Source organism: Pristiophorus japonicus, chromosome 10 (genome assembly GCF_044704955.1).
Source record: "Pristiophorus japonicus isolate sPriJap1 chromosome 10, sPriJap1.hap1, whole genome shotgun sequence".
Lineage (NCBI taxonomy): Eukaryota > Metazoa > Chordata > Chondrichthyes > Pristiophoridae > Pristiophorus > Pristiophorus japonicus.
In genome coordinates this window covers 129,911,977-129,933,506 of record NC_091986.1, presented here as the reverse complement: position 1 = coordinate 129,933,506, position 21,530 = coordinate 129,911,977, and the positions used below count along the sequence as shown (strand labels likewise).

Sequence of the window (21,530 nt, the reverse complement as noted above, 5' to 3'; positions counted from 1 at the left end):
GGATGAGAGGGGATCTTATAGAAACATATAAAATTCTGACGGGACTGGACAGGTTAGATGCAGGAAGAATTTTCCCGATGTTGGGGAAGTCCAGAACCAGGGGACATAGTCAAAGGATAAGGGGTAAACCTTTTAGGGCTGAGATGAGGAGAAACTTCTTTACTCAGAGAGTTGTTAACCTATGGAATTCCCTACCACAGAGAGTTGTTGATTGTTCATTGGATATATTCAAGAGGGAGTTAGATATGGCCCTTCTGGCTAAAGGGATCAAGGGGTATGGAGAGAAAGCAGGAAAGGGGTACTAAGGTGAATGATCAGCCATGATCTTATTGAATGGTGGTGCAGGCTTGAAGGATCGAATGGCCTATTCCTGCACCTATTTTCTATGTTTCTATGTTTCTAGAGTAGACAAGGGAGAACCAGTGGATGTGGTGTATTTGGACTTTCAAAAGACTTTTGACAAGGTCCCACACAAGAGATTGGTGTGAAAAATTAAAGCACATGGTACTGGGGGTAATGTACTGACGTGGATAGAGAGCTGGTTGGCAGACAGGAAGCAGAGAGTCGGAATAAACGGATTATTTTCAGAATGGCAGGCAGTGACTAGTGGGGTGCCACAGGGCTCAGTGTTGGGACCCCAGCTACTTACAATATACATTAATGATTTAGATGAAGGAATTGAGTCTACTATCTCCAAGTTTGCAGATGACACTAAGCTGGGTGGCGGTGTGAGCTGTGAGAAGGATGCTAAGAGGCTGCAGGGTGACTTGGACTGGTTAGGTGAGTGGGCAAATGCATGGCAGACGGAGTATAATGGAGATAAACGTGAGGTTATCCACTTTGGTGGCAAAAACAGGAAGGCAGAATATTATCTGAATGGTGACAGATTAGGAAAAGGGGAGGTGCAACGAGACCTGGGTGTCATGGTGCATTGGTCATTGAAAGTTGGTATGCATGTACAGCAGGCGGTGAAGAAAGCAAATGGCATGTTGGCCTTCATAGCGAGAGGATTTGAGTATAGGAGCAGGGAGATTCTACTGCAGTTGTACCACACCTTGAATATTGTGTACAGTTTTGGTCTCCTAATCTGAGGAAGAACATTCTTGCTATTGAGGGAGTGCAGCGAAGGTTCACCAGTCTGATTCCCCGGATGGCAGGACTGACATATGAAGAAAGACTGGATCGACTAGGCTTATATTTACTGGAATTTAGAAGAATAAGAGGGGATATCATTGAAACATATAAAATTCTGACGGGATTGAACAGGTTAGATGCAGGAAGAATGTTCCCGATGTTGGGGAAGTTCAGAACCAGGGGTCACAGTCTAAGGAAAAGGGTAAGCCATTTAGGAACGAGATGAGGAGAAACTTCTTCACTCAGAGAATTGTGAACCTATGGAATTCTATACCACAGAAAGTTGTTGAGGCCAGTTTGTTAAATCTATTCAAAAGGGAGTTAGATGTGGCCCTTATGGCTAAAGGGATCAAGGGGTATGGAGAGGAAGCAGGAATGGGGTACTAAAATTGCATGATCAGCCATGATCATATTGAATGGTGGTGCAGGCTTGAGGGGCCAAATGGCCTACTCCTGCACCTATTTTCTATGTTTCTATGATAGAGAGTTTGCTCCAAACACTTGCAACCTGCATAAAGCTCAATCTGTCTTCCAAATACAGTAAGCAACAGCTTGTGCTTGGAAAGTGAAGAGCTGTGAGGTAGGAGCTTTTATCGCAAATTTCAAGCTGTTAAGTGATTAGCTGATTCAATGGCTATTCATCTCCCACCTCAGCTTAACAGATGTGATCCCCGAGCAGCGAGGACCCCTTGTGCGAGCACGTAATATCAAAAAGTGAGCTCAAATGTATTCTTAATGATCTCTAAACAAAGTTGTAATTACCTGAATTGAGTCCCCTGCCGCTGCATGTCTGGTCTGCTCAGTGCTGACAGACCCGACATTGGGAAACGCAGGTGGCAGCGGGTTGACAGCAGGGTCCCGACCCGCTGGGGGAAAAAATACTTTCCCACCACCGATCGCGCCCACTGACATCCCCCCCGCGCCGCTCCCGCAAAAGCTCCGCCAAGAGGTCAGCACAAACATCAATAGCAAAGCTTCACTCACCATTTCTCCTTCCTGTGGAATTTAATCTGGCGGTGCAATTATACTGTCACTAACTAGGGCCCGAACTTGGTCAAAACTAAGGCCCGCCCAAGTGCCACCCAAAGGACCGCCGAGAGACCTGGCAGTACTTTGATAGGGAGATTCCGCCCAGCGGCAAAAAAAGACAGTTACGCCCTGCCTGTGGGCGGCAGTGGGCGAGAGCTCCCAATCTCGGCGGCAAATGCAAATCTCGACAAAGTGCCGCCGAGGATTGAGTTGGGCCTAGGGAGGGGGAAACACATAAAAATAAAAATTTACACAAAAAAAACCCGCTGGAAAACCTTCAGGGGACCCCATCCAGCTTGAATCACTGTAAGAAGTTTTTAAAAAGAAGTTTACTAACCTTTTTTTGCAGGTCTTCATACTTACCGTTGGGGTTAGACCTGCCTCCACGCAGCAGTCCTTCCCCCTGCTGCCACGCCTGCCCAGAGCAATCTGTCAGCTCAGCAGGCGGGAGGACACTTGCTAGCCTTGTGCACTAGCGGACGTCAGTGGGCGGGTCCCAGCGGTCCTCCCCTCCTACCAGAGGCCTGGAGGAAACTGGCACCGAGAGGAGACTGCCCGAAAGACTTGACAGCAGCCGGCAGTAAGTCAACCAAGTTCGGGTCCATATAGTCAGGTAAGATGCATATACAAGCACACTACTTAAAAAGAGAAAGAACGTACTGCTCTCCTTATTTTATCGCTTAATTTGGAACAAATAACATCAAATGGAGAAACAATTATCTCAATAAAAATGTTTAAACTTTGTTGCAGGGGAATTGGGAGCTAATCAGCCCTGGACTTAATCAGAAAGCCCAGACTACTTGCTGGAGGATGGAAGGCCATGTGTTGATGAAAAGGAAACCTCTTCTGTAAACCATCAATTTTTATAGCTCTTAGCTATGGCACTGATTGGAGGGCTGAGAGTTAATCGAATGTAGTTAAACGTTCTCTACCGCCCACCCAAGTATGATAAAAATGTTATCACAGATATATCTTCACTGCTTTCCACCCTCAGCCTCTGCACTGAGCGACTTGGTGATTTCAATTCCATCTCCATCTCAATTCATCGTGCTCTCTCTTCTCTGAACTCACTACCCTCCTGTACTCTCTTAATTTCACCCTCCATGAGAATTCCTCAACCTATATTCACGGCCATCCCCTTGACCTTGCCATCTCTCGTGGCCTCGCTATTCCTACCATCCATCTCTGACCATTTCCTTGTATCGCTCTCCACCCACATCCCCCATCCCCAATCTAAACCTACTTCCTTTTGCATCTGCCCTGGAAAATACTCTCTCCAAACTCTCTCACAACTGCACTTATCAACTCCAAACTGTCCAACCTTTGGCTCTCCTTTCACCATGACATTTCTGCAGCCACTGATCTACTCAACCACACCCTCACCACCACATTTGATGTCCTCGTCCCTATTAAAACCATTACTCTATCTCACCCTGCCCATTCCCCCTGGTACAGCCCTCATCTTCACTCCCTCAAATCCAAGGGGTGCGCAGACTTGAATGGATGTGGCGGACAACTGGTTTAGCCAATCACCGCCAGATCTGGCTCAAACACATAAAGCATTATCGGATCCTACTCTTGTTTGCTAAAACTGCTCACTGTTCCAGGATCATTCTGGAATGCAAAGTTAACACCCGGCTACTATTCTCTACCGCTAACCATCTTCTTAAACCCCTCTCCCCTGTCTCCACCACACTCACCTCCAACAAGTGTGAGGAGCTCATCAACTTCTTTGTCGCAAAGATTGAGACCATCCGATCAGCTGCCTCTGCAAGTTCCCTTCCTTCACCCAGCCCACTGGGCCAAACTTCATCTGATGCTCCCACCTGCCCAAGCCCTAAACTCGCATCTTTCTCTTGTTTCTCTTTGATCACCCCTCATATCCTCTACACGCTCATCTTGTCCATGAGACCCACTTCCTGCTCCCTTGACCCTATTCCCACTAAACTTCTGACCACCCAACTTTCTTTTTTGGCTCCCATGTCAGTCGACATTGTTAACGGTTCCCTCTCCTCAAGTACTATCCCCCTCTCCTTCAAATCTGCCGTCATCACCTCCCTCCTCAAAAAAACAACCCTTGACCCCACTGTGCTTGCTAGCAACTGCCCTATCTCCAACCTCCCTTTTCTCTCCAAAGTCCTTGAACGTGTTGTCGCCTTCCAAATCCGTTACCATCTTTTCCGGAACTCCATGTTTGAATCCCTTCAATCTGGTTTTCACCCCTGCCACAGAACCGAAACGGCTCTCATCAAAGTCACAAATGACATCCTTTGTGACTGTGACAAAGGTAAGCTATTCCTGCTCATCCTCGTGGATCTGTCTGCAGCCTTTGACACAGTTAACCACTCCATCCTCCTCCAACGCCTCTCCACCATCATCCAGCTAGTGGCACTGCACTCGTCTGGTTCCATTCTTATCGATCTAATCATCGCCAGAAAATCTCCAGCAGTGGCTTTTCCCACTCCCGCATCATTACCTCTGGTGTCCCCCAAGGACCCCCTCCTATTTCTCATCTATATGCCACTGCTTGGCGAAATCATCTGAGACAGTTTCCACATGTATGCTGACGACACCCAGCTCTACCTCTCCAGTACTTCTCTCAACCCCTCCATTGTCATGTTTGTAACCGCACATAACTGTAACCTTTATGTAACAACACTGTACACCGTATACACCTGAGAAATGCACACCTTGACGACAGGGGGTGAACTTGTGGGAGACACTCCTCACCTGGTCATCCAGGTATATAGAGGGAGGTCCCACGCAGGGTCATCACTTCTTGGTCCTGTGAATAAAGATACAGGTCACAGAGTGATCTTGTCTCCAGTATGTGCCTTGTGTTGATTTACAGTAGAGTGTAAGGACACAACATTTGGCGACGAGAAACGGAATCAACGACTCAAGAGAATGGCCACCGGTAGCACAGAGGAACCGTACTGTGTTGGTGAGGACTGGGACGATTTCATTGAGAGGCTCCAGCAGAGCTTTGTCACGAAGGACCGGCTGGGAGCGGCAGCGGCTGACAAGCGAAGGGCGCATCTACTGACCAGCTGTGGACCTAAGACTTACGCGCTGATGAAAGATCTGCTTGCACCCGAGAAGCCAGCGGACAAGATCTTCGAGGAGCTTAGCAAACTGATCGGTGAGCACCTCAAACCGGTGAGTAGTATACACATGGCCTGACATCGATTCTATACGCACCGACGTCGGGAAGGGCAGAGCATACCAGACTTCATTGTGGACCTTCGGCGCTTGGCCAGCCTCTGTAAGTTCACAGACGTCTGCAGGGGGGGGAGAAGTTACGGGATTTCTTCATTGAGGGCATTGGTCATGCCGGGTTTTTTAGGAAGCTAATTGAGACCAAGGACTTGACCTTGGAAGCAGCGGCATTGATGGCTCAAATCTTCATGGCGGGGGAGGAGGAAACCAAGATCATATACGCACGCAACTCTGCTCCCAACGTGGCGATGGAGCAGGGAGTTAACATGGTAAATGCGACTCAGAACCCCACAGGCAGGCAAGGGCAATTCGACACCAACCAGGCAGTAACAGACTCGAAGGTGGGTCCTCAACAGAGACAATGGCAGGTCGAATGGACATTTACACCATCACAAGGGACAATACATCCCGGGATGGGACCATTGACACCCACAAACAGAGTACTCAAGAGTAATCAAAGAGACAATCAGAGAGGAATGCCTGGTAACAGCTCTTTTGTTCACAACAATCTCAGCTCATGCTGGAGGTGCGGGGGCAAACATGCTGCGAAGACCTGCTGGTTTCAACAATTCATCTGCAGAAAATGTAACTTGAATGGACATTTAGCCAGGATGTGCAGGAAGCCTGCAGCGAGGCTGGTTTACAAAGTGGATGAACCACAAAAGGGGTCTGTAAGGCAGGGGTATGCCTGGGACACAGCAATGGACGCTGAAGTTCAGCGGGTCCAGGTGGCAAACATCCACAGCTCATTCACAAAAACGCCACGTATGATGATGAGAGTACTGTTAAACAGCATCCTGGTACGCATGGAGCTAGACACAGGAACCAGCCAGTCACTTATGAGTGTCCAACAATTCGAGAAACTGTGGCCACTCAGAGCCAGCAGACCCAAACTAGAACACATTGACACACAATTACGGATGTACACCAAAGAGATCATCCCAGTGCTAGGCAGTGCAATGTTGGTGGTCACACATAATGGATCAGAGAACCGGCTGCCACTCTGGATTGTCCCGGGAAATGGTCCCGCGCTTTTGGGGAGGAGCTGGCTAGCCGAGATGAACTAGAAATGGCGAGATGTGCACGCCATTTCATCTGTGGAGCGAAGTTCATGCTTACAGGTCCTACAAAAGTTCGAGTCATTATTTCAACCTGGTGTCGGGACTTTCAAAGGCACCAAAGTAAGGATACGCATCACCCCGGACGCCACACCAGTGCACCACAAAGCCAGAGCTGTGCCGTATGTGATCCGGGAGAAAATTGAGAGTGAGTTGGACAGGTTGCTAAGAGAGGGCATAATTTCACCCGTTGAATTCAGCGACTGGGCAAGCCCCATCGTCCTTGTTCTAAAAATGGAAGGCTCCATCAGGATCTGTGGCGACTACAAGGCCACCATCAACCAAGTGTCACTTCAGGACCAATACCAGCTTCCGAGAGTGGAGGATCTTTTTGCCATGCTGGCAGGCAGCAAGCTGTTCACCAAGTTGGACCTCACTTCGGCCTACATGACTCAGGAACTGGCCGAAGAATCCAAGCTACTGACCACCATCACCACGCACAAGGGGCTGTTTGTCTACAACAGGTGTCCATTTGGCATTCGTTCAGCAGCCGCTATTTTTCAGAGGAAGATGGAAAGCTTGCTCAAATCCATCCCTGGAACAATCGTATTTCAGGATGACATCCTTATCACGGGTCGAGACACCGAGGAACACCCCCACAACCTGGAGGAGGTGCTACCCCGACTGGACCAGGTAGGCCTGCAACTAAAGAAGTCCAAGTGTGTGTTTTAAGACCCCAGAGGTCGGGTTTTTGGGCAGGAGGGTTACCGCAGATGGGATCCGGCCCACCGAATCCAAAACGGAGGCGATCCGTCGTGCGCCCAGGCCCGGCAACACATCAGAGTTGCGTTCATTTCTGGGACTATTGAGCTATTTCGGGAACTTTCTGCCGAACTTAAGTACATTGCTGGAGCTGCTACAGTGCTCCTGCGTAAGGGTTGCGATTGGTTTTGGGGGGACTGTCAGGAACGGGCTTTCAATTGGGCGTGGAACCTGTTTTGCTCTAATAAGTTATTGACCCTGTACGACCCCTGTAGGAAATTGGTTTTGACATGTGATGCATCATCCTATGCGGTTGGGTGTGTGTTGCAGCAGAGTAATGATGAGGGCCAACTCCAACCTGTGGCTTATGCCTCCAGGTCGCTCTCCCAAGCAGAAATGGGGTATGGGATGGTTGAAAAGTAAGCACTCGCATATGTCTATGGGGTGAAAAAGATGCACCAGTATCTTTTTGGCAGAAGGTTCGAGTTAGAAACGGACCACATCCCTGTTGTCCGACAGCAAAGCTGTCAATGCCAATGTGGCAGCTTGCATACAACGATGGGCTCTCACACAGGCTGCATATGACTACACCATACGGCACCGGCTAGGCACCGAAAATTGCGCTGACGCGCTCATCAGGCTTCCACTGGCCACCACTGAGGGGGCAGCGGAGCAAAGCGCGGAGATGGTTATGCCTGTCGATGCCTTTGACAATGCAGGCTCCCCCATCACAGCCCACCAGATCAAAACCTGGACAAACAGAGATCCCCTCCTATCTCTGATTAAGAAATGTGTCCTGACTGGGGATTGGGCACCCACACACGGAGCTTGCCCTGAAGAGGTCGGACCGTTTCACAGACAGATGGATGAACTCTCCACCCAAGCCGACTGCCTACTATGGGGCAGCCGGGTAGTCATGCTCCAGAGGGGTAGGGAAGCATTCATCAGGGAACTCCACAGCGAGCACCCAGGCATCGTGCTGATGAAGGCCATTGCCCGGTCACATGGATGGTGGCGGGGAATTGATGCAGACCTGGAACACTGTTCGCAGGTGCACGACGTGTGCCCAACTAGGCAATGCCCCCAGGGAGGCCCCACTCAGCCCGTGGCCCTGGCCCACCAAGCCATGGTTACGTATTCACGTAGACTACGCGGGCCCGTTCATGGGAAAAATGTTCCTCATTGTTGTTGATGCGTACTCGAAATGGATCGAGTGCATCATATTGAATTCGTGCACGACATCCACCACAGTGGAGAGTCTGCGTGTGGTTTTTGTGACCCACGACTTGCCGGACATCCTAGTTAGCGACCAAGGCCCGTGTTTCACTAGCTATGAATTCCGGGAGTTCATGTCAGGTAATGGCATCAAACATGTCAGGACGGCACCGTTCAAGCCGGCTTCCAATGGCCAGGTGGAACATGCGGTCCAAATCATAAAGCAAGGCATGCTCTGGATTCAAGAACACTCTCTTCAATACCATCTATTGCGCCTCCTGCTGGCCTACAGGTCCCGACCGCACTTGCTCACGGGAGTCCCGCCAGTGGAACTACTCATGAAACGTACATTAAAAACTCGGCTGTCCCTCATTCATCCTATGTTGTCAGACATTGTTGAGGGCAAGCGCCAGTCCCAAAAGGAGTGCCACGACCGTAACTCAAAGGAGAGATGGATAGAAATCGATGACCCTGTATTTGTTCTTAATCACGCTGTGGGGCCCAAGTTGCTCGAGGGTACTGTAATTGGTAAAGAGGGTAATAGGGTCATAGTGGTCAGACTCAACAATGGGAAGATATGCCGCAAGCATCTGGACCAAGTAAAAAAAAGGCTCAGCATGGACACTGAGGAACCTGAGGAAAATCATGAGATGTTGCCCACACCACTGCCAGTGAACGAGCAACAAGAACCGTCAGCAGCATGCACAGTCCCTGCGGTCAGCTCGGACGAGCCGGAATCACCACAGATGACAAAGACGCATGCCAAGGCTCAACAACCAGAGCCCCAACTGCGGCGCTCCACGAGAGAGCGTCGACCGCCTGAAAAACTCAATCTTTGACACAAAGACGTTGGGGGGAGGTGATGTCATGTTTGTAACCTCACATAACTGTAACCTTTATGTAACAACACTGTACACTGTATACACCTGAGAAATGCACATCTTGACCACAGGGGGTGAACTTGTGGGAGACACTCCTCACCTGGTCATCCAGGTATATAAAGGGAGGTCCCATGCAGGGTCATCACTTCTTGGTCCTGTGAATAAAGGTTAGGGTCACAGAGTGACCTTGTCTCCAGTACTCCAGTATGTGCCTCGTGTTGATTTGCTGTAGTGTATAAGGACACAACATCCATGTCTCTAAATTGTCAGACTGCTTGTCCGACTTCCAGTACTGGATGAGCAGAAATTTTCTACAATTAGATATTGGGAAGACCGAAACCATTGTTTTTGGTTCCTGCCACAAGCTGCATTCCCTAGCCACCGACTCCATCCCTTTCCCGAGCATCTGTCTGAGGCTGAACCAGACTGTTCACAACCTAGGTGTCATATTTGACCCTGAACTGAGCTTCCGGCCACATATTTGCGGCATAACTAAAACCGCCTATTTCCACCTCCGTAACATTGCCAGCCTCCACCCCTGCCTCAGCTCTTCTGCTGCTCAAACCCTCATCCATGCCTTTGTTACTTCTAGACTTGACTACTCCAATGCACTCATAGAATCATAGAATCATAGAAGTTTACAGCATGGAAAGAGGCCATTTTGGCCCATGGTGTCCATGCTGGCCAACAAGAGGCTATCCAGCCTAATCCCACTTTCCAGCTCTAGGTCCATAACCCTGCAGGTTACGGCACTTCAGGTGCAAATCCAAGTACTTTTTAAATATGATGAGAGTTTCTACCATCCTTTCAGGCAGTGAGTTCCAGACCCCCATGACCCTCTGTGCGAAGAAATTTCCCCTCAATTCCCCTCTAAACCTTCTACCAATTACTTTAAATTTATGCCCCTTGGTTGTTGACCCCTCTGCTAAGGGAAATAGGCCCTTTCTATCCACTATATCTAGGCCCCTATGATTCTATGTTTCTATGAGTGCATTGGAGCAGTCAAGTCTAGAGGTAACAAAGGCAGAATATTATCTGAATGATGACAGATTAGGAAAAGGGGAGGTGCAACGAGACCTGGGTGTCATGGTACATCAGTCATTCAAAGTTGGCATGCAAGTACAGCAGGCGGTGAAGAAGGCAAATGGCATTCATAGCGAGAGGATTTGAGTATCGGAGCAGGGAGGTCTTACTGCAGTTGTACAGGGCCTTGAATATTATGTGCAGTTTTGGTCTCATAATCTGAGGAAGGACATTCTTGCTATTGAGGGAGTGCAGCGAAGGTTCACCAGACTGATTCCCAGGACTGACATATGAAGAAAGACTGGATCAACTAGCTTATATTCACTAGAATTTAGAAGAATGAGATGGGATCTCATAGAAACATATAAAATTCTGACGGGATTGGACAGGTTGGATGCAGGAAGAATGTTCCCGATGTTGGGGAAGTCCAGAACCAGGAGTCACAGTCTAAGGACAAGGGGTAAGCCATTTAGGACCGAGATGAGGAGAAACTTCTTCACTCAGAGAATTGTGAACCTGTTGAATTCTCTACCACAGAAAGTTGTTGAGGTCAGTTCGTTAGATATATTCAAAAGGGAGTTAGATGTGGCCCTTATGGCTAAAGGGATCAAGGGTATGGAGAGAAAGCAGGAATGGGGGTACTGAAGTTGCATGATCAGCCATGATCATATTGAATGGTGGTGCAGGCTCAAAGGGCCGAATGGCCTACTCCTGCACCTATTTTCTATGTTTCTATGTTTCTATGCCCTTCATAATTTTATACACCTCAATGAGGTCTCCCCTCAGCCTCCTTTGTTCCAATGAAAACAAATCCAGACGATCGGATCTGTCCTCATAGCTTAGATTCTACACTCCCAGCAACATCCTCGTAAATCTGCTCTGTACCCTCTCCAGTGCAATCACGTCCTTCCTGTAATGCGGTGACCAGAACTGCACGCAGTTCTCCAGCTGTGGCCTAACCAGTGTTTTATACAGTTCAAGCTTAATCCCCCTACTCTTGTATTCTATGCCTCGGCTAATGAAGATAAGCATTCTGTATGCCTTCTTAACTACCTTATCTACCTGGCCTGCTACCTTCAGGGGTCTGAGGACATGCACTCCAAGGTCCCTTTATTTATTCTGCACTTCTCAGTATCCTACCATTTAATGTGTATTCCCTTTCCTTGTTAGCCCTCCCAAAATGCATTACCTCACATTTCTCTGGATTAAATTCCATTTGCCACTGTTCTGCCCACCTGACCAGTTGATTGATATCTTCCTGCAATCCGCAGCTTTCTTCTTCATTATCAGCCATACAGCCGATTTTAGTATCATCTTCTTAATCATACCCCTTGTACTCTTGGCTGGCCTCCCACATTCTACACTCCATCTCGGCAGCCCGTGTTTTAACTTGCACCAAGTCACGATCACCCCTATGCTCGCTGACCTACATTGGCTCCCGGTTAAGCAACGCCTCAATTTCAAAATTCTCATCCTTGTTTACAAATCACTCCATGGCCTCGCCCCTCCCTATCTCTGTAATCTCTTTCATCCTCACAACCCCATGAGATGTCTGCGCTCTTCAAATTCTGCCCTCTTGAGCATTCCTGATTATAACTGCTCAACCATCAGTGGCTGTGCCTTCAGCTGTTTGGGCCCTGAACTCTGGAACTCCCTTCCTGAACCTCTCTGCCTCTCTACCTCTCTTTCGTCCTTTAGGACGCTCCTTAAAACCTACCTCTTTAACCAAGCTTTTGGTCACCTGCCGTGATCCCTTATGTGGCTCGGTGTCAAATTTATGTTTTGTCTTATAACACTGCTGTGAAGTGCCTTGGGACATTTTGCTACATTAAAGGCGCTATATAAATAAAAGTTGTTGTAGTAATTTAAAGACTGATGATGCCACAAACAAGCCACTGGAGTCTGTAAGAAAAGTTTAGTGTGTGTAAGGATGGGAGAGTGTATAAGAAAGGTGTATTTATTTTCTTGGCGAAGCATACAGACCTCTCTCCCCCAGTATGATTGTCCACTCCTTCAGTGGGATGGTATTGCATGTGCGCCCCTTTAAGTAAGCCCTGTAACTAAACAGTGACGATGTTCATTCAGTACAAGTTTCCAAACGGACTTCACCGTTGATATCCGCTATGCCCTTAAAATCCTCTAAGGCCTCTCTGGCGACATGGAGAAGTAACCTAAATTCTGGGTGTTTGCAAATAAATATGTTTTTAAATAACTATATCCGATCTTGAAGGAATAAGCACATTGCACTGAAAATACTCCCATGCACTACCCTTTCGTTTTTAGCATATATACATATTTTAAATATTAGAGGAAATCCCTTTGTAGAAGTGTCATTTTTGCCACACGGTAGCAAAATAAGTCGTTTTATCCCATGAACTGAGAAAAGGTTTGCCAGGTACATTTCCATGACAACAATTCTCTCTTTAATGATAACTCTTTCTGAACGGTCGATCTGAATGTGAGGCACTGCTAATTGAAAGATGCCAAGAGTGGGAGCAGCCAGAGTGCGCCTTGCCTTCACCGGCAGATGGTGCTGCTTTGAATTACAGCCCAGCTTGGGTTTTTTTTAAGGTGTTTTATTGAAAGACTGTTTACGGCCAGGCGCGCTGGTGGCCATGGCCGTGCTGTCTCTGCTGTCACTTGTCTTGCTGGGTTGGGTGGTGCACTGCAGCAGCGGCTACGTGATTGTCAACTCGGTGTCCTGGGCAGTCACCAACCAGGAGGAAGCGGTGTCCACCGAGGAGGAGGAGGTGGATGTGCTGCCTAACCGCCTCTTCGAGAGCAGCAGCATCTGGAAAGCGTCCTACCCCGCCGCCGTCTACCAGGAGGAGGATGGTGAAGGCAGGGCCATGGCCGAGCTGCCGAGTCCGAAAGAGGTTCGCAGCTTCCCCTCCAGGATGTTTTCTTACCGGAGAGAAGGGTTGAGTGTGAAGGGTTCCGAGCAGATCCCCCCTGAGCCGTCTCACCAGGAGAAAGCGCGGATCGCCCGCTACATGGTCCATTCCACCAACTGGGGCTTCTTGGCAACTCTCTCCACTCTGGACAAGGTACTGCAGGCAGCATCCCGGGCTTTGTAGCATTTTTATTGTTGCATGAATAGGTTTCAAAGTGAAATAGTAAGACCATGCTGCTCGGTGTAGCCTGGGGCCATGCTGTGTCAAAATGACTGTAATAACTTTTAAGGACTGTTCGCCCCCCCCCCCCCTTTTTATAATGTTGAGTATTGCTCAGTACTGTTTGATTGAGTACTGTAACTCAGTACTCAGCTTACACTGCACCATGTATTGGTTTCCAACAGTGTAAGGTTCCCAGCAAAATTATACACCACGTCTTGAAGGAAATATATATATATGTATATTTTAAATGGCCACTTCTACCAAGTTTTTAAGCTAAGTATTCAGCGATGCCATTTGTTAAGTCCTGACTCTAATGTACTGACTTACACGAGACACATGCTGAAGTCAAGGTCACTCAGGACCTGCACCTTTAATTCCAGCTCTCCAGTGCTGCACTTGCCTGAGACCTCCCTTTATATACCTCAGTGGGACAGGTATGGAGTGTTTCCTGCAACTGCACCCCTGGTGGTAAGGTATGCTTATTGTTACAGGTCATATCCAGTTACAGTCATGTATAGCATGGTAAAATAGTTATATACAGTAATGTGAGATGCATGACATCACCCTCCCCCAAGGTCTTATTGCCTTTATAGATTCAGTCGCTCAGGTGGTCTGCGCTCTCGCGTGGAGCGTCTTAGTTGTGGTTCAATTGTTTGCCTTGGTGCCTGTTTTTCATTCGGTGTGATTGCTGGTATCTCGCCTGGGCTGTCTGTTGAGACTGCCCTTTCCTCAGGTTGTTCCACCTGTCTGTCCACCAGGTGTGGTGTGAGTTCTACATTGTAGTCTGCCTCTGATTCTTCAGTGTTATCAGTGAATCTACTTTTTACTTGGTCTACATGCCTCCGGCAGGTTTGGCCATTGTTCATTTGTACAACCAGTAGCCTGTTTCCCTCCTTGTCTGTTACTGTACCTGCAAGCCATTTGGGACCTCAGCCATAGCTTAGCACAAACACTTTGTCCCCTATCTCATTCCACCTCCCCCTCGAATTTCAGTCATGGCACTCAGTTAGCTTTTGACGCTTAGCCTCAACAATTTCATGCATGTCTGGGAGGATTAACGAGAGCCTGGTCTTTAAGGTTCGTTTCATCAATAGTTGCGTGGGGGGAACCCCAGTCAACGAATGCGGACGAGATCTGTATGCCAGCAGCAGTCGCGACAGGCGGCTCTGCAGCGTGGGACCTTGGATTCTGAGCATGCCTTATTTAATGATCTGCACTGCTCGCTCCGCCTGCAAAAGTGACCTGGAGGCATAAGCAACAGGCTGCAATTTACCTGCCTCATTGACGTGTTGTAAAACGCACCCGACCCCGTACGCTGACGCATCACACGTAAGGACTAACTTTTTACCTGGTCCAAAAAAGGCTAAAACACTCTTGGAACATAGAAGGTTGCGTGCCTTATTGAAGGCGCATTCTTGGGCGTCCCCCCAAAACCAATCGCACCCCTTTCTGAGTAGCGCGTGGAGAGGCTCCAGCAGCGTGCTCAAGTTCTGCATAAAGTTCCCAAAGTAATTGAGTAGCCCAAGAAAGGCGCGCAGTTCCAAGACATTCCGGGGCCTGGGTGCCAGGCGAATCGCTTCGGTTTTGGATTCGGTTGGGCGGATTCCATCAGCGGCAATCCTTCTGCCCAAAAATTCAACATCAGGCGCGAGAATCAGACACTTGGATTTCTTAACTCTTAGGCCTACCTGATCCAATCGACTCAGTACTTCCTCAAGATTGCGGAGATGAGAGTTGGTGTCCCTACCCGTGATGAGTATGTCATCTTGAAACACAACCGTCCCCGGGATGGACTTGAGCAGACTTTCCATGTTGCGCTGGAATATAGCAGCTACCGACCTGATGCCGAATGGGCACCGATTGTACACAAAAAGGCCTCGATGTGTGTTGATGATGGTGAGTAGCTTAGACTCTTTGGTCAGTTCTTGCGTCATACACGCAGATGTGAGGTCAAGTTTTGAGAAAAGTTTTCCTAGCCAACATGGCAAATAGGTCCTCCGCTCTGGGCAGCGGGTATTGGTCCTGTAGGGAGACTCTGTTTATGGTAGACTTGTAATCCCCACAGATTCGCACAGATCCATCAGGCTTCATGACGGGGATGATGGGGCTTGCCCAGTCACTGAATTCCACGGGAGAAATTATGCCTTCCCGCAGAAGCCGGTCCAGTTCGTTTTCAATCTTTTCCCTCACCACATAAGGCACAGCTCTAGCCTTGTGATGGACCAGTCTGGCATTCTGTGTGATGTAGATTCTAACTTTAGCCCCTTTGAAGGTGCCCACACCTGGCTGAAAGAGATGTTCAAAACGGCTTAGAACTGTTGAGCAGGAGGTCCGTTCCTCTGACGACATGGCGTGAGCATCATCCCATTTCCGATTAAGTTCTGCTAGCCAACTTCTCCCCAACAGGGCTGGGAGATCCCCGGGGACAATCCACAGGGAAAATCGGTTCATTATCCCTTTGTGTGTGACCGAGAGCATGGCGCTGCCAAGGACTGGGACGATTTCTTTAGTATAGGTCCTTAGTTTGGTGTCGATCTTTGTGAGTTTTGGTCTGTTGCTTTTGTGCGGCCACAGCTGTTCAAATTGTTGAACACTCATGAGGGATTGACTGGCCCCCGTGTCCAGTTCCATGTTGACGGGTATCCCGTTGAGTAGAACCCTCATCATAATTGGAGGGTCTTGGTGTAAGAACAGTGGACATTGATTGTGTTAACCTGCTGTACCTCGGCGTCCCGTGCACTGTTCCAACCGTCTTCTGGCCTGCTTTCCGACTCTTCCGATTCGTATACCAGCCGAGCTGCTGTTTTTCTGCACATGCGAGCCAGATGCCCTGTGTAGTTGCAGTTTCTGCAAATGGCATGCTGAAATCGACACACCCTGGTTAAGTGCCTTCCCCCACATCTCCAACAGTCCGTTTCCATTGTTTCCGAAGGATGAGCTGCGTCTGGCTGATCTCCCTTGAGCTTCTCTCAGTTTGTAGTTGATTGCTCGCATTGTGGGTTGATGAGGTGTGATCGGCCATTCATGTGGCCCTTGATTTTGATGGCCTCTGGCGCCACTGTCTGCTGTTGAAGGTCTGTTCTCCTGCCTTTGTCTGTGTGTGGGGGTAGCGGTTTGTTTCACAATGTGAACCCCTTGTTCTGATGCCTCGTTGGTTGTCGTACCCGAAGTATAGATCAGCCTCGTTTCTTCTTCGCCTGCCAAGAACGTCTGTGCGACCAGTGCTGCTGCCTCTAGAGTCTCTATAAGCTTTTGGAATATGCCTGCGTGGCCTATTCCTTCAACAAAAAAGTCTCTCAGTACTTCTCTCCTTAGTTCATCGGGGAACTCACATGAACTAGCCAGCCTCCGAAGTTCCGCCATGAAGTCGGGTATGCTTTGGCCCACACAGCGTCTGTAGTTGTCGAACCTGTGTCTGGCCATGTGTAGGCTGCTCGCTGGCTTCAGGTGGTCTCTCACCAGTGTGCTCAACTCCTCAAATGGCTTGCTTGCTGGTTTCTCGGGTGCCAGCAGGTCTTTCATTAAAGCGTATGTTTTCGAGCCACAGCTGGTCAAGAGATGGGCTCTTCTCTTGTCTGCCTTATCATCGCCCAGCCAGTCTTTGGTCACAAAGCTTTGCTGGAGCCTTTCTATAAAGTTATCCCAATTGTCTCCAGCATTGTATTTCTCATCTGAGCTGTTGGCAGCCATTCTGTGGATTCTGTGATCCCGTAACTCATCGCCACTGTTAAGCCCTGACTCTAATGTACTGACTTACACGAGACACATGCTGAGGTCAAGGTCACTCAGGACCTGCACCTTTAATTCCAGCTCTCCAGTGCTGCACTTGCCCGAGACCTCCCTTTATATACCTCAGTGGGACAGATATGGAGTGTCTCCTGCAAGTGCACCCCTGGTGGTAAGGTATGCTTATTGTTACAGGTCATATCCCATTACAGTCATGTATAGCATGGTAAGATACAGTTATGTACAGTAATGTGAGATACATGACACCATCCATGGTAGACTGACATCACACCAACCAGAAGCAGAACCAGGGGCTGATTTTTCTGGCATGTGCCCCAGGTACAACTGTATTGTGGGCACAACACGTAGGAAAAAAGGGTGCAGAACCTTGATACTAGGGGAGGGGGAAATTTCAGCATGGTGAATTGCATCATTTTTAAGCCATGGGAAAAGATTAGCACGCGCTGATGATCTGGAGAGTACGCAAGATTTTCCTGGGCCAGCTCATTTGTCTATTGATTGGTGTAATGATACGCATAAACACTGTATAAAACAAGTGTAATTTGCTGGGGTGTATAAAATGAAGAGTGCAGCTTTTAAAAAGCCAGTTCTGGCTAAAGATTGCAAGAGCAGTGTGGGGATGCAGCAGGTACGTAAACAAGTATTTGGCTCGCGTATTTGACTGTCAGCTAGCTTGGCTGCAATCTCATGAATCTTTTTGTGTCAATTTCAAGAATGTCTAACACAGGATCAGTTGGTGCAGACAGCCAAACAAGAGACCAGGGCACACAGGCAGAGAAGTTGCCACAATTTCACAGAGTCTGCCCTGCAAACACTCCTGAGGAAATTGAGATCAGGAGACACAGACTGCTGGGCGTATGTGGCAGAAAACCTGCTAGAAATAATGGCCCCAAGTTTCGACATGATTTGCTCCTGATTTTTAGGAGCAACTGGTGTAGAACGGAGTATCTTAGAAATTGGAATTCTCGCCATTTAGTTTGCTCCAGTTCTAGTCAGTTAGAACAGTTTCACTTTGGAACAGAATTTTTTTTTCAAAAGGGGGCGTGTCCAGCCACTTACGCCTGTTTTCAAAGTTTCGTCAGTGAAAACTTACTCCAAACTGACTTAGAATGGAGTAAGTGAAGATTTTTGTACGCTCGAAAAAACCTTGTCTACACTTTAGAAAATCAGGCGTAGGTTACAAATCAGGCGTAGGGAATGAGGGGGGTTTAAAGGAAAGTTTATAAACATTAAACACTTCAGTTTTACAAATAAAGAGCCATCATCAATAATAAATCAATCAATAAATCAATCAAAAAATATTAATAAGAAATAATTTTTTTTTTAAATCAATAAATAAAACATTTTCTACTTACCGACTGCAGCACCGGGAGCCCTCCAACAGCGTGCTGGGATGCCCCCCAGTGTGTCTCTGTCAGTGTCTCTATCTCTCTGTCTGTCTGTCTGTCTGTGTCTCTCATTCTCTGTCTGTCAGTGTCTGTGTTTCTGACAGCGAGGAGGCGGGTAGAGGGAGAGAGCAGAGGGAGGGATGGGGGAGAAGGGGAGGGGGGGAGAAGGGGAGGGGGGAGGAGGAGAAGGGGTGGAGGAGGAGAACGGGGGAGAGGAGGAGGAGGGGGAGGGGGAGGAAAGGAGATGGGGGGAAGGAGATGGGGGGGGAAGGAGATGGGGGGGGAGATGCGGGGGGGGGGAAGGAGATGGTGGGGTGGAGTGGGGAAGGAGAAGGGGGAAGGGAGGCTGAACGGGCCGGGCCCGAGGCTTCGGACAGGGCCCAAGACTTCGGGCAGGGCTTGTCCCCAGCACCAGATTTACAGGTAGGTGGCGTTGGGTCGGGTCGGGGGGAGCGCGGGTCGGGAGGGTTGGTGGGAGGGAGGTCGGTTCGGTTCGGTTGGGGGGAGGGAGGGAGAGGGAGGTCAGGTCGGGGGGAGGGAGCTCAGGTCGGGTCCAGTCCGGGGGCGGGGGGGGAAGCGGGAGTCGGGTCGGGGTCGGGTCCGGTCCAGGGGCGGGGGGGGGGGGGGAGCGGGAGTCGGGTCGGAGTCAGGTCCAGTCCCGGGGGGGGGGGGGGGGAGCGGGAGTCGGGTCGGGTCCGGTCCAGGGGCGGGGGGGGGAGGAAGCGGGTGTCGTGTCCGGTCTGGTCCAGTCCGGGGGCGGGAAGCGGGAGTCAAGTCGGGTCGGGAGGAAGCAGGAGCCGGACGTGGGAGGAGCCTTATTCACGCAGCCCCAGTGAGGCCATTGGGCCAGGGCTAGGGGCTGCGTGCTTCGGCCCCTCCCACACAGTTTCGGGCACCTGGAGCTGCTGAACATGTGCGCCCACTGTAGCGCATGTGCAGAGGTCCCGGCATTGTTTTCAGCGCAGGGACCTGGCTCCGCCCCCTACAGCTCCTGCTGCGCTGCGCCGAGCTGCAAATGATCTGCAGGGAGCTGGAGAATCTGGAAGTTTTTTTTAGGCGCACTTTGTGGCGCAAAAAACAGGTGTCCAGGTCGGGACTGCGCCGTTCTAGGCGCGGCTCGAAACTTGGGCCCATTGTTTGTGCCACCTGGACAGAGTTACTACTGCCACTTATGCCAACTCTCTCACTCCCCGGGTTGCAGAATAGTGTTGTAAAATGTTCAGTCTCCTGTCGAGGGCAGACAACATAACACACTGCCACTTCCCTCTTTTCTTTATTGAGTACCCTGAGTGCCAATACACTCTTCACCCTCTAAAAGTAATAACTGTACAACTCATTCTTCACAATGCATTCTCGTTAAGGGGAGAAGCACTAGCTCGTGATCTAACAGTATGGCTACCCATCTCCTCTAACAGCAAATAGTTGCATGCATAACTTTAAAATTCCTTCCTCCACTTCAAAAGGCTGATACCACCATATTTCTTACATCAACTCTCCCATGGCACTTGGCACAAATTCTTCAGCTGCTAGCCTTCAACTTACTCAATGTTGTTGCAAGAGAAATTGGTGCACAATGCCCATGACAAGCAGGGTACCGGAGGCGGCATCCCTAAACTCAAATGCCTCACACCCTAAGAAGAGAAGGTCATGGAACTCATGGAGAGGCACACTGCTTTTGCCATGGGAGATGGTGAGGTCGGGGGTATATTGCTGGTGCCAGGTTAGTAACCGAGCACTTACACTATCACCCTGGCATCGCTGTGAAGCACTGCACTGACACAAGCTTCCCAACCTTCTCTGTTCCCTTAATCCCAAGGAGGTAATTACATTTTTAGCTTCTATCCTTTCCTGCAAATCCACCACAGCCAAGGGGCACACAGAAGAGAAAGATGATGAGGAGGAAGAACAGAGACATTGCTATCTCCATGTGAACTATGTTGATGAGGGAGATGAAGGAGATGGATTCAGATTTAAGTCCTCCCATGAGCTCCTGCAGAGAGCTCCTGCCCTGTGTTCCTCTGCCTAGAGCATTGTACTGTCTGATCACTATTTGTATACTGACTTGTATTCTACTGTTTTGGCTATGTAACATGCTGTTGGCTTTGTTGATTGCCTTGGTTGGACATGCTGAATATTGAGTCCGCCAGAACTCCTAAATCGCTTTCAACTTCATCCGTAGCTATTGCAATCATTCATGGAGTATGTATGTTGTCTATTTTTTGTTCCTATCTGTAGCACTTTACGTTTGTTTGCGTTAAATTTCATCTGCCATTGTTCTGCCCACTTAACGTATCTTAATCTACTCATTCTATAATTTCTGTGCTGCCTTTTCTGATTTCTGACTTGGCCCTGCTAAGTTTGATATCATGCAAATTTATCCACATTTTATTGAGTTTCTGAATCCAGGTCATTTATATAAATGATCAGTCCCAGCACCTAGCCCTGGGACACCCCACTCAGTACTCCAACTCTCGCCCCTCCCCCCGACATAATTCCTCTAATGATTCCACATTGTTTCCTACCATTCAACCAGTCAATTGACAGCATGGACCCTGAATCCCCAGAGCTTTGAGCTTAACGAGGAGCCTTTTGTGGAACTTTTATCAAAGTTTTTTAAGTCTTAGTACACAACATGGTAAGATTTACCAGTCCATATGGGTTGTAACTTCCGCAGAAAAAATTCATGCTGTAAGTTGACAAATGATAACTATCTGCAGTTAGATATCAATTTGTTTATTGAAAACAAAATGGCGGAAGTACACAGCAGGTGAGTCACCATGGGAAAGGAAAAACAAAGTATGTTTTTTGAACAAGACCCTTTATCAGAACTTTTATTGTCGTTTCTTATCCTGATTCTAGACATTCAAAAAGTTTATATTTTTCAAAATAAATTTAGGGCTAGAATTTCCCCTCGGATCGCCCATTTAATGCCCAGTCACCGCCCATTTTGGTCAAAAA

The 21,530-nt window shown here is 48.7% G+C and overlaps 2 protein-coding genes across 4 annotated transcripts in view; both read left to right on the top strand.

Moving 5' to 3' along the window:
• Positions 1-5,971, top strand: part of LOC139274621 (DNA-binding protein RFX8-like) — a 75,670-nt gene extending 69,699 nt beyond the window's left edge. The window contains exons 8-10 of the mRNA XM_070891299.1: positions 4,301-4,450; positions 5,246-5,322; positions 5,897-5,971. Of these exons, the coding sequence (XP_070747400.1) occupies positions 4,301-4,450; positions 5,246-5,322; positions 5,897-5,971 (302 nt within the window). The remainder of the gene's footprint in view (positions 1-4,300; positions 4,451-5,245; positions 5,323-5,896) is intronic.
• A 6,916-nt stretch (positions 5,972-12,887) lies between these two features.
• creg2 (cellular repressor of E1A-stimulated genes 2) overlaps positions 12,888-21,530 on the top strand; it is a 78,522-nt gene continuing 69,879 nt past the window's right edge. For all 3 annotated transcript variants that reach the window (XM_070892087.1, XM_070892086.1, XM_070892085.1), the window contains exon 1: positions 12,888-13,368. In XM_070892087.1, the coding sequence (XP_070748188.1) occupies positions 12,937-13,368 (432 nt within the window). In that variant the 5' untranslated portion in view covers positions 12,888-12,936. The remainder of the gene's footprint in view (positions 13,369-21,530) is intronic.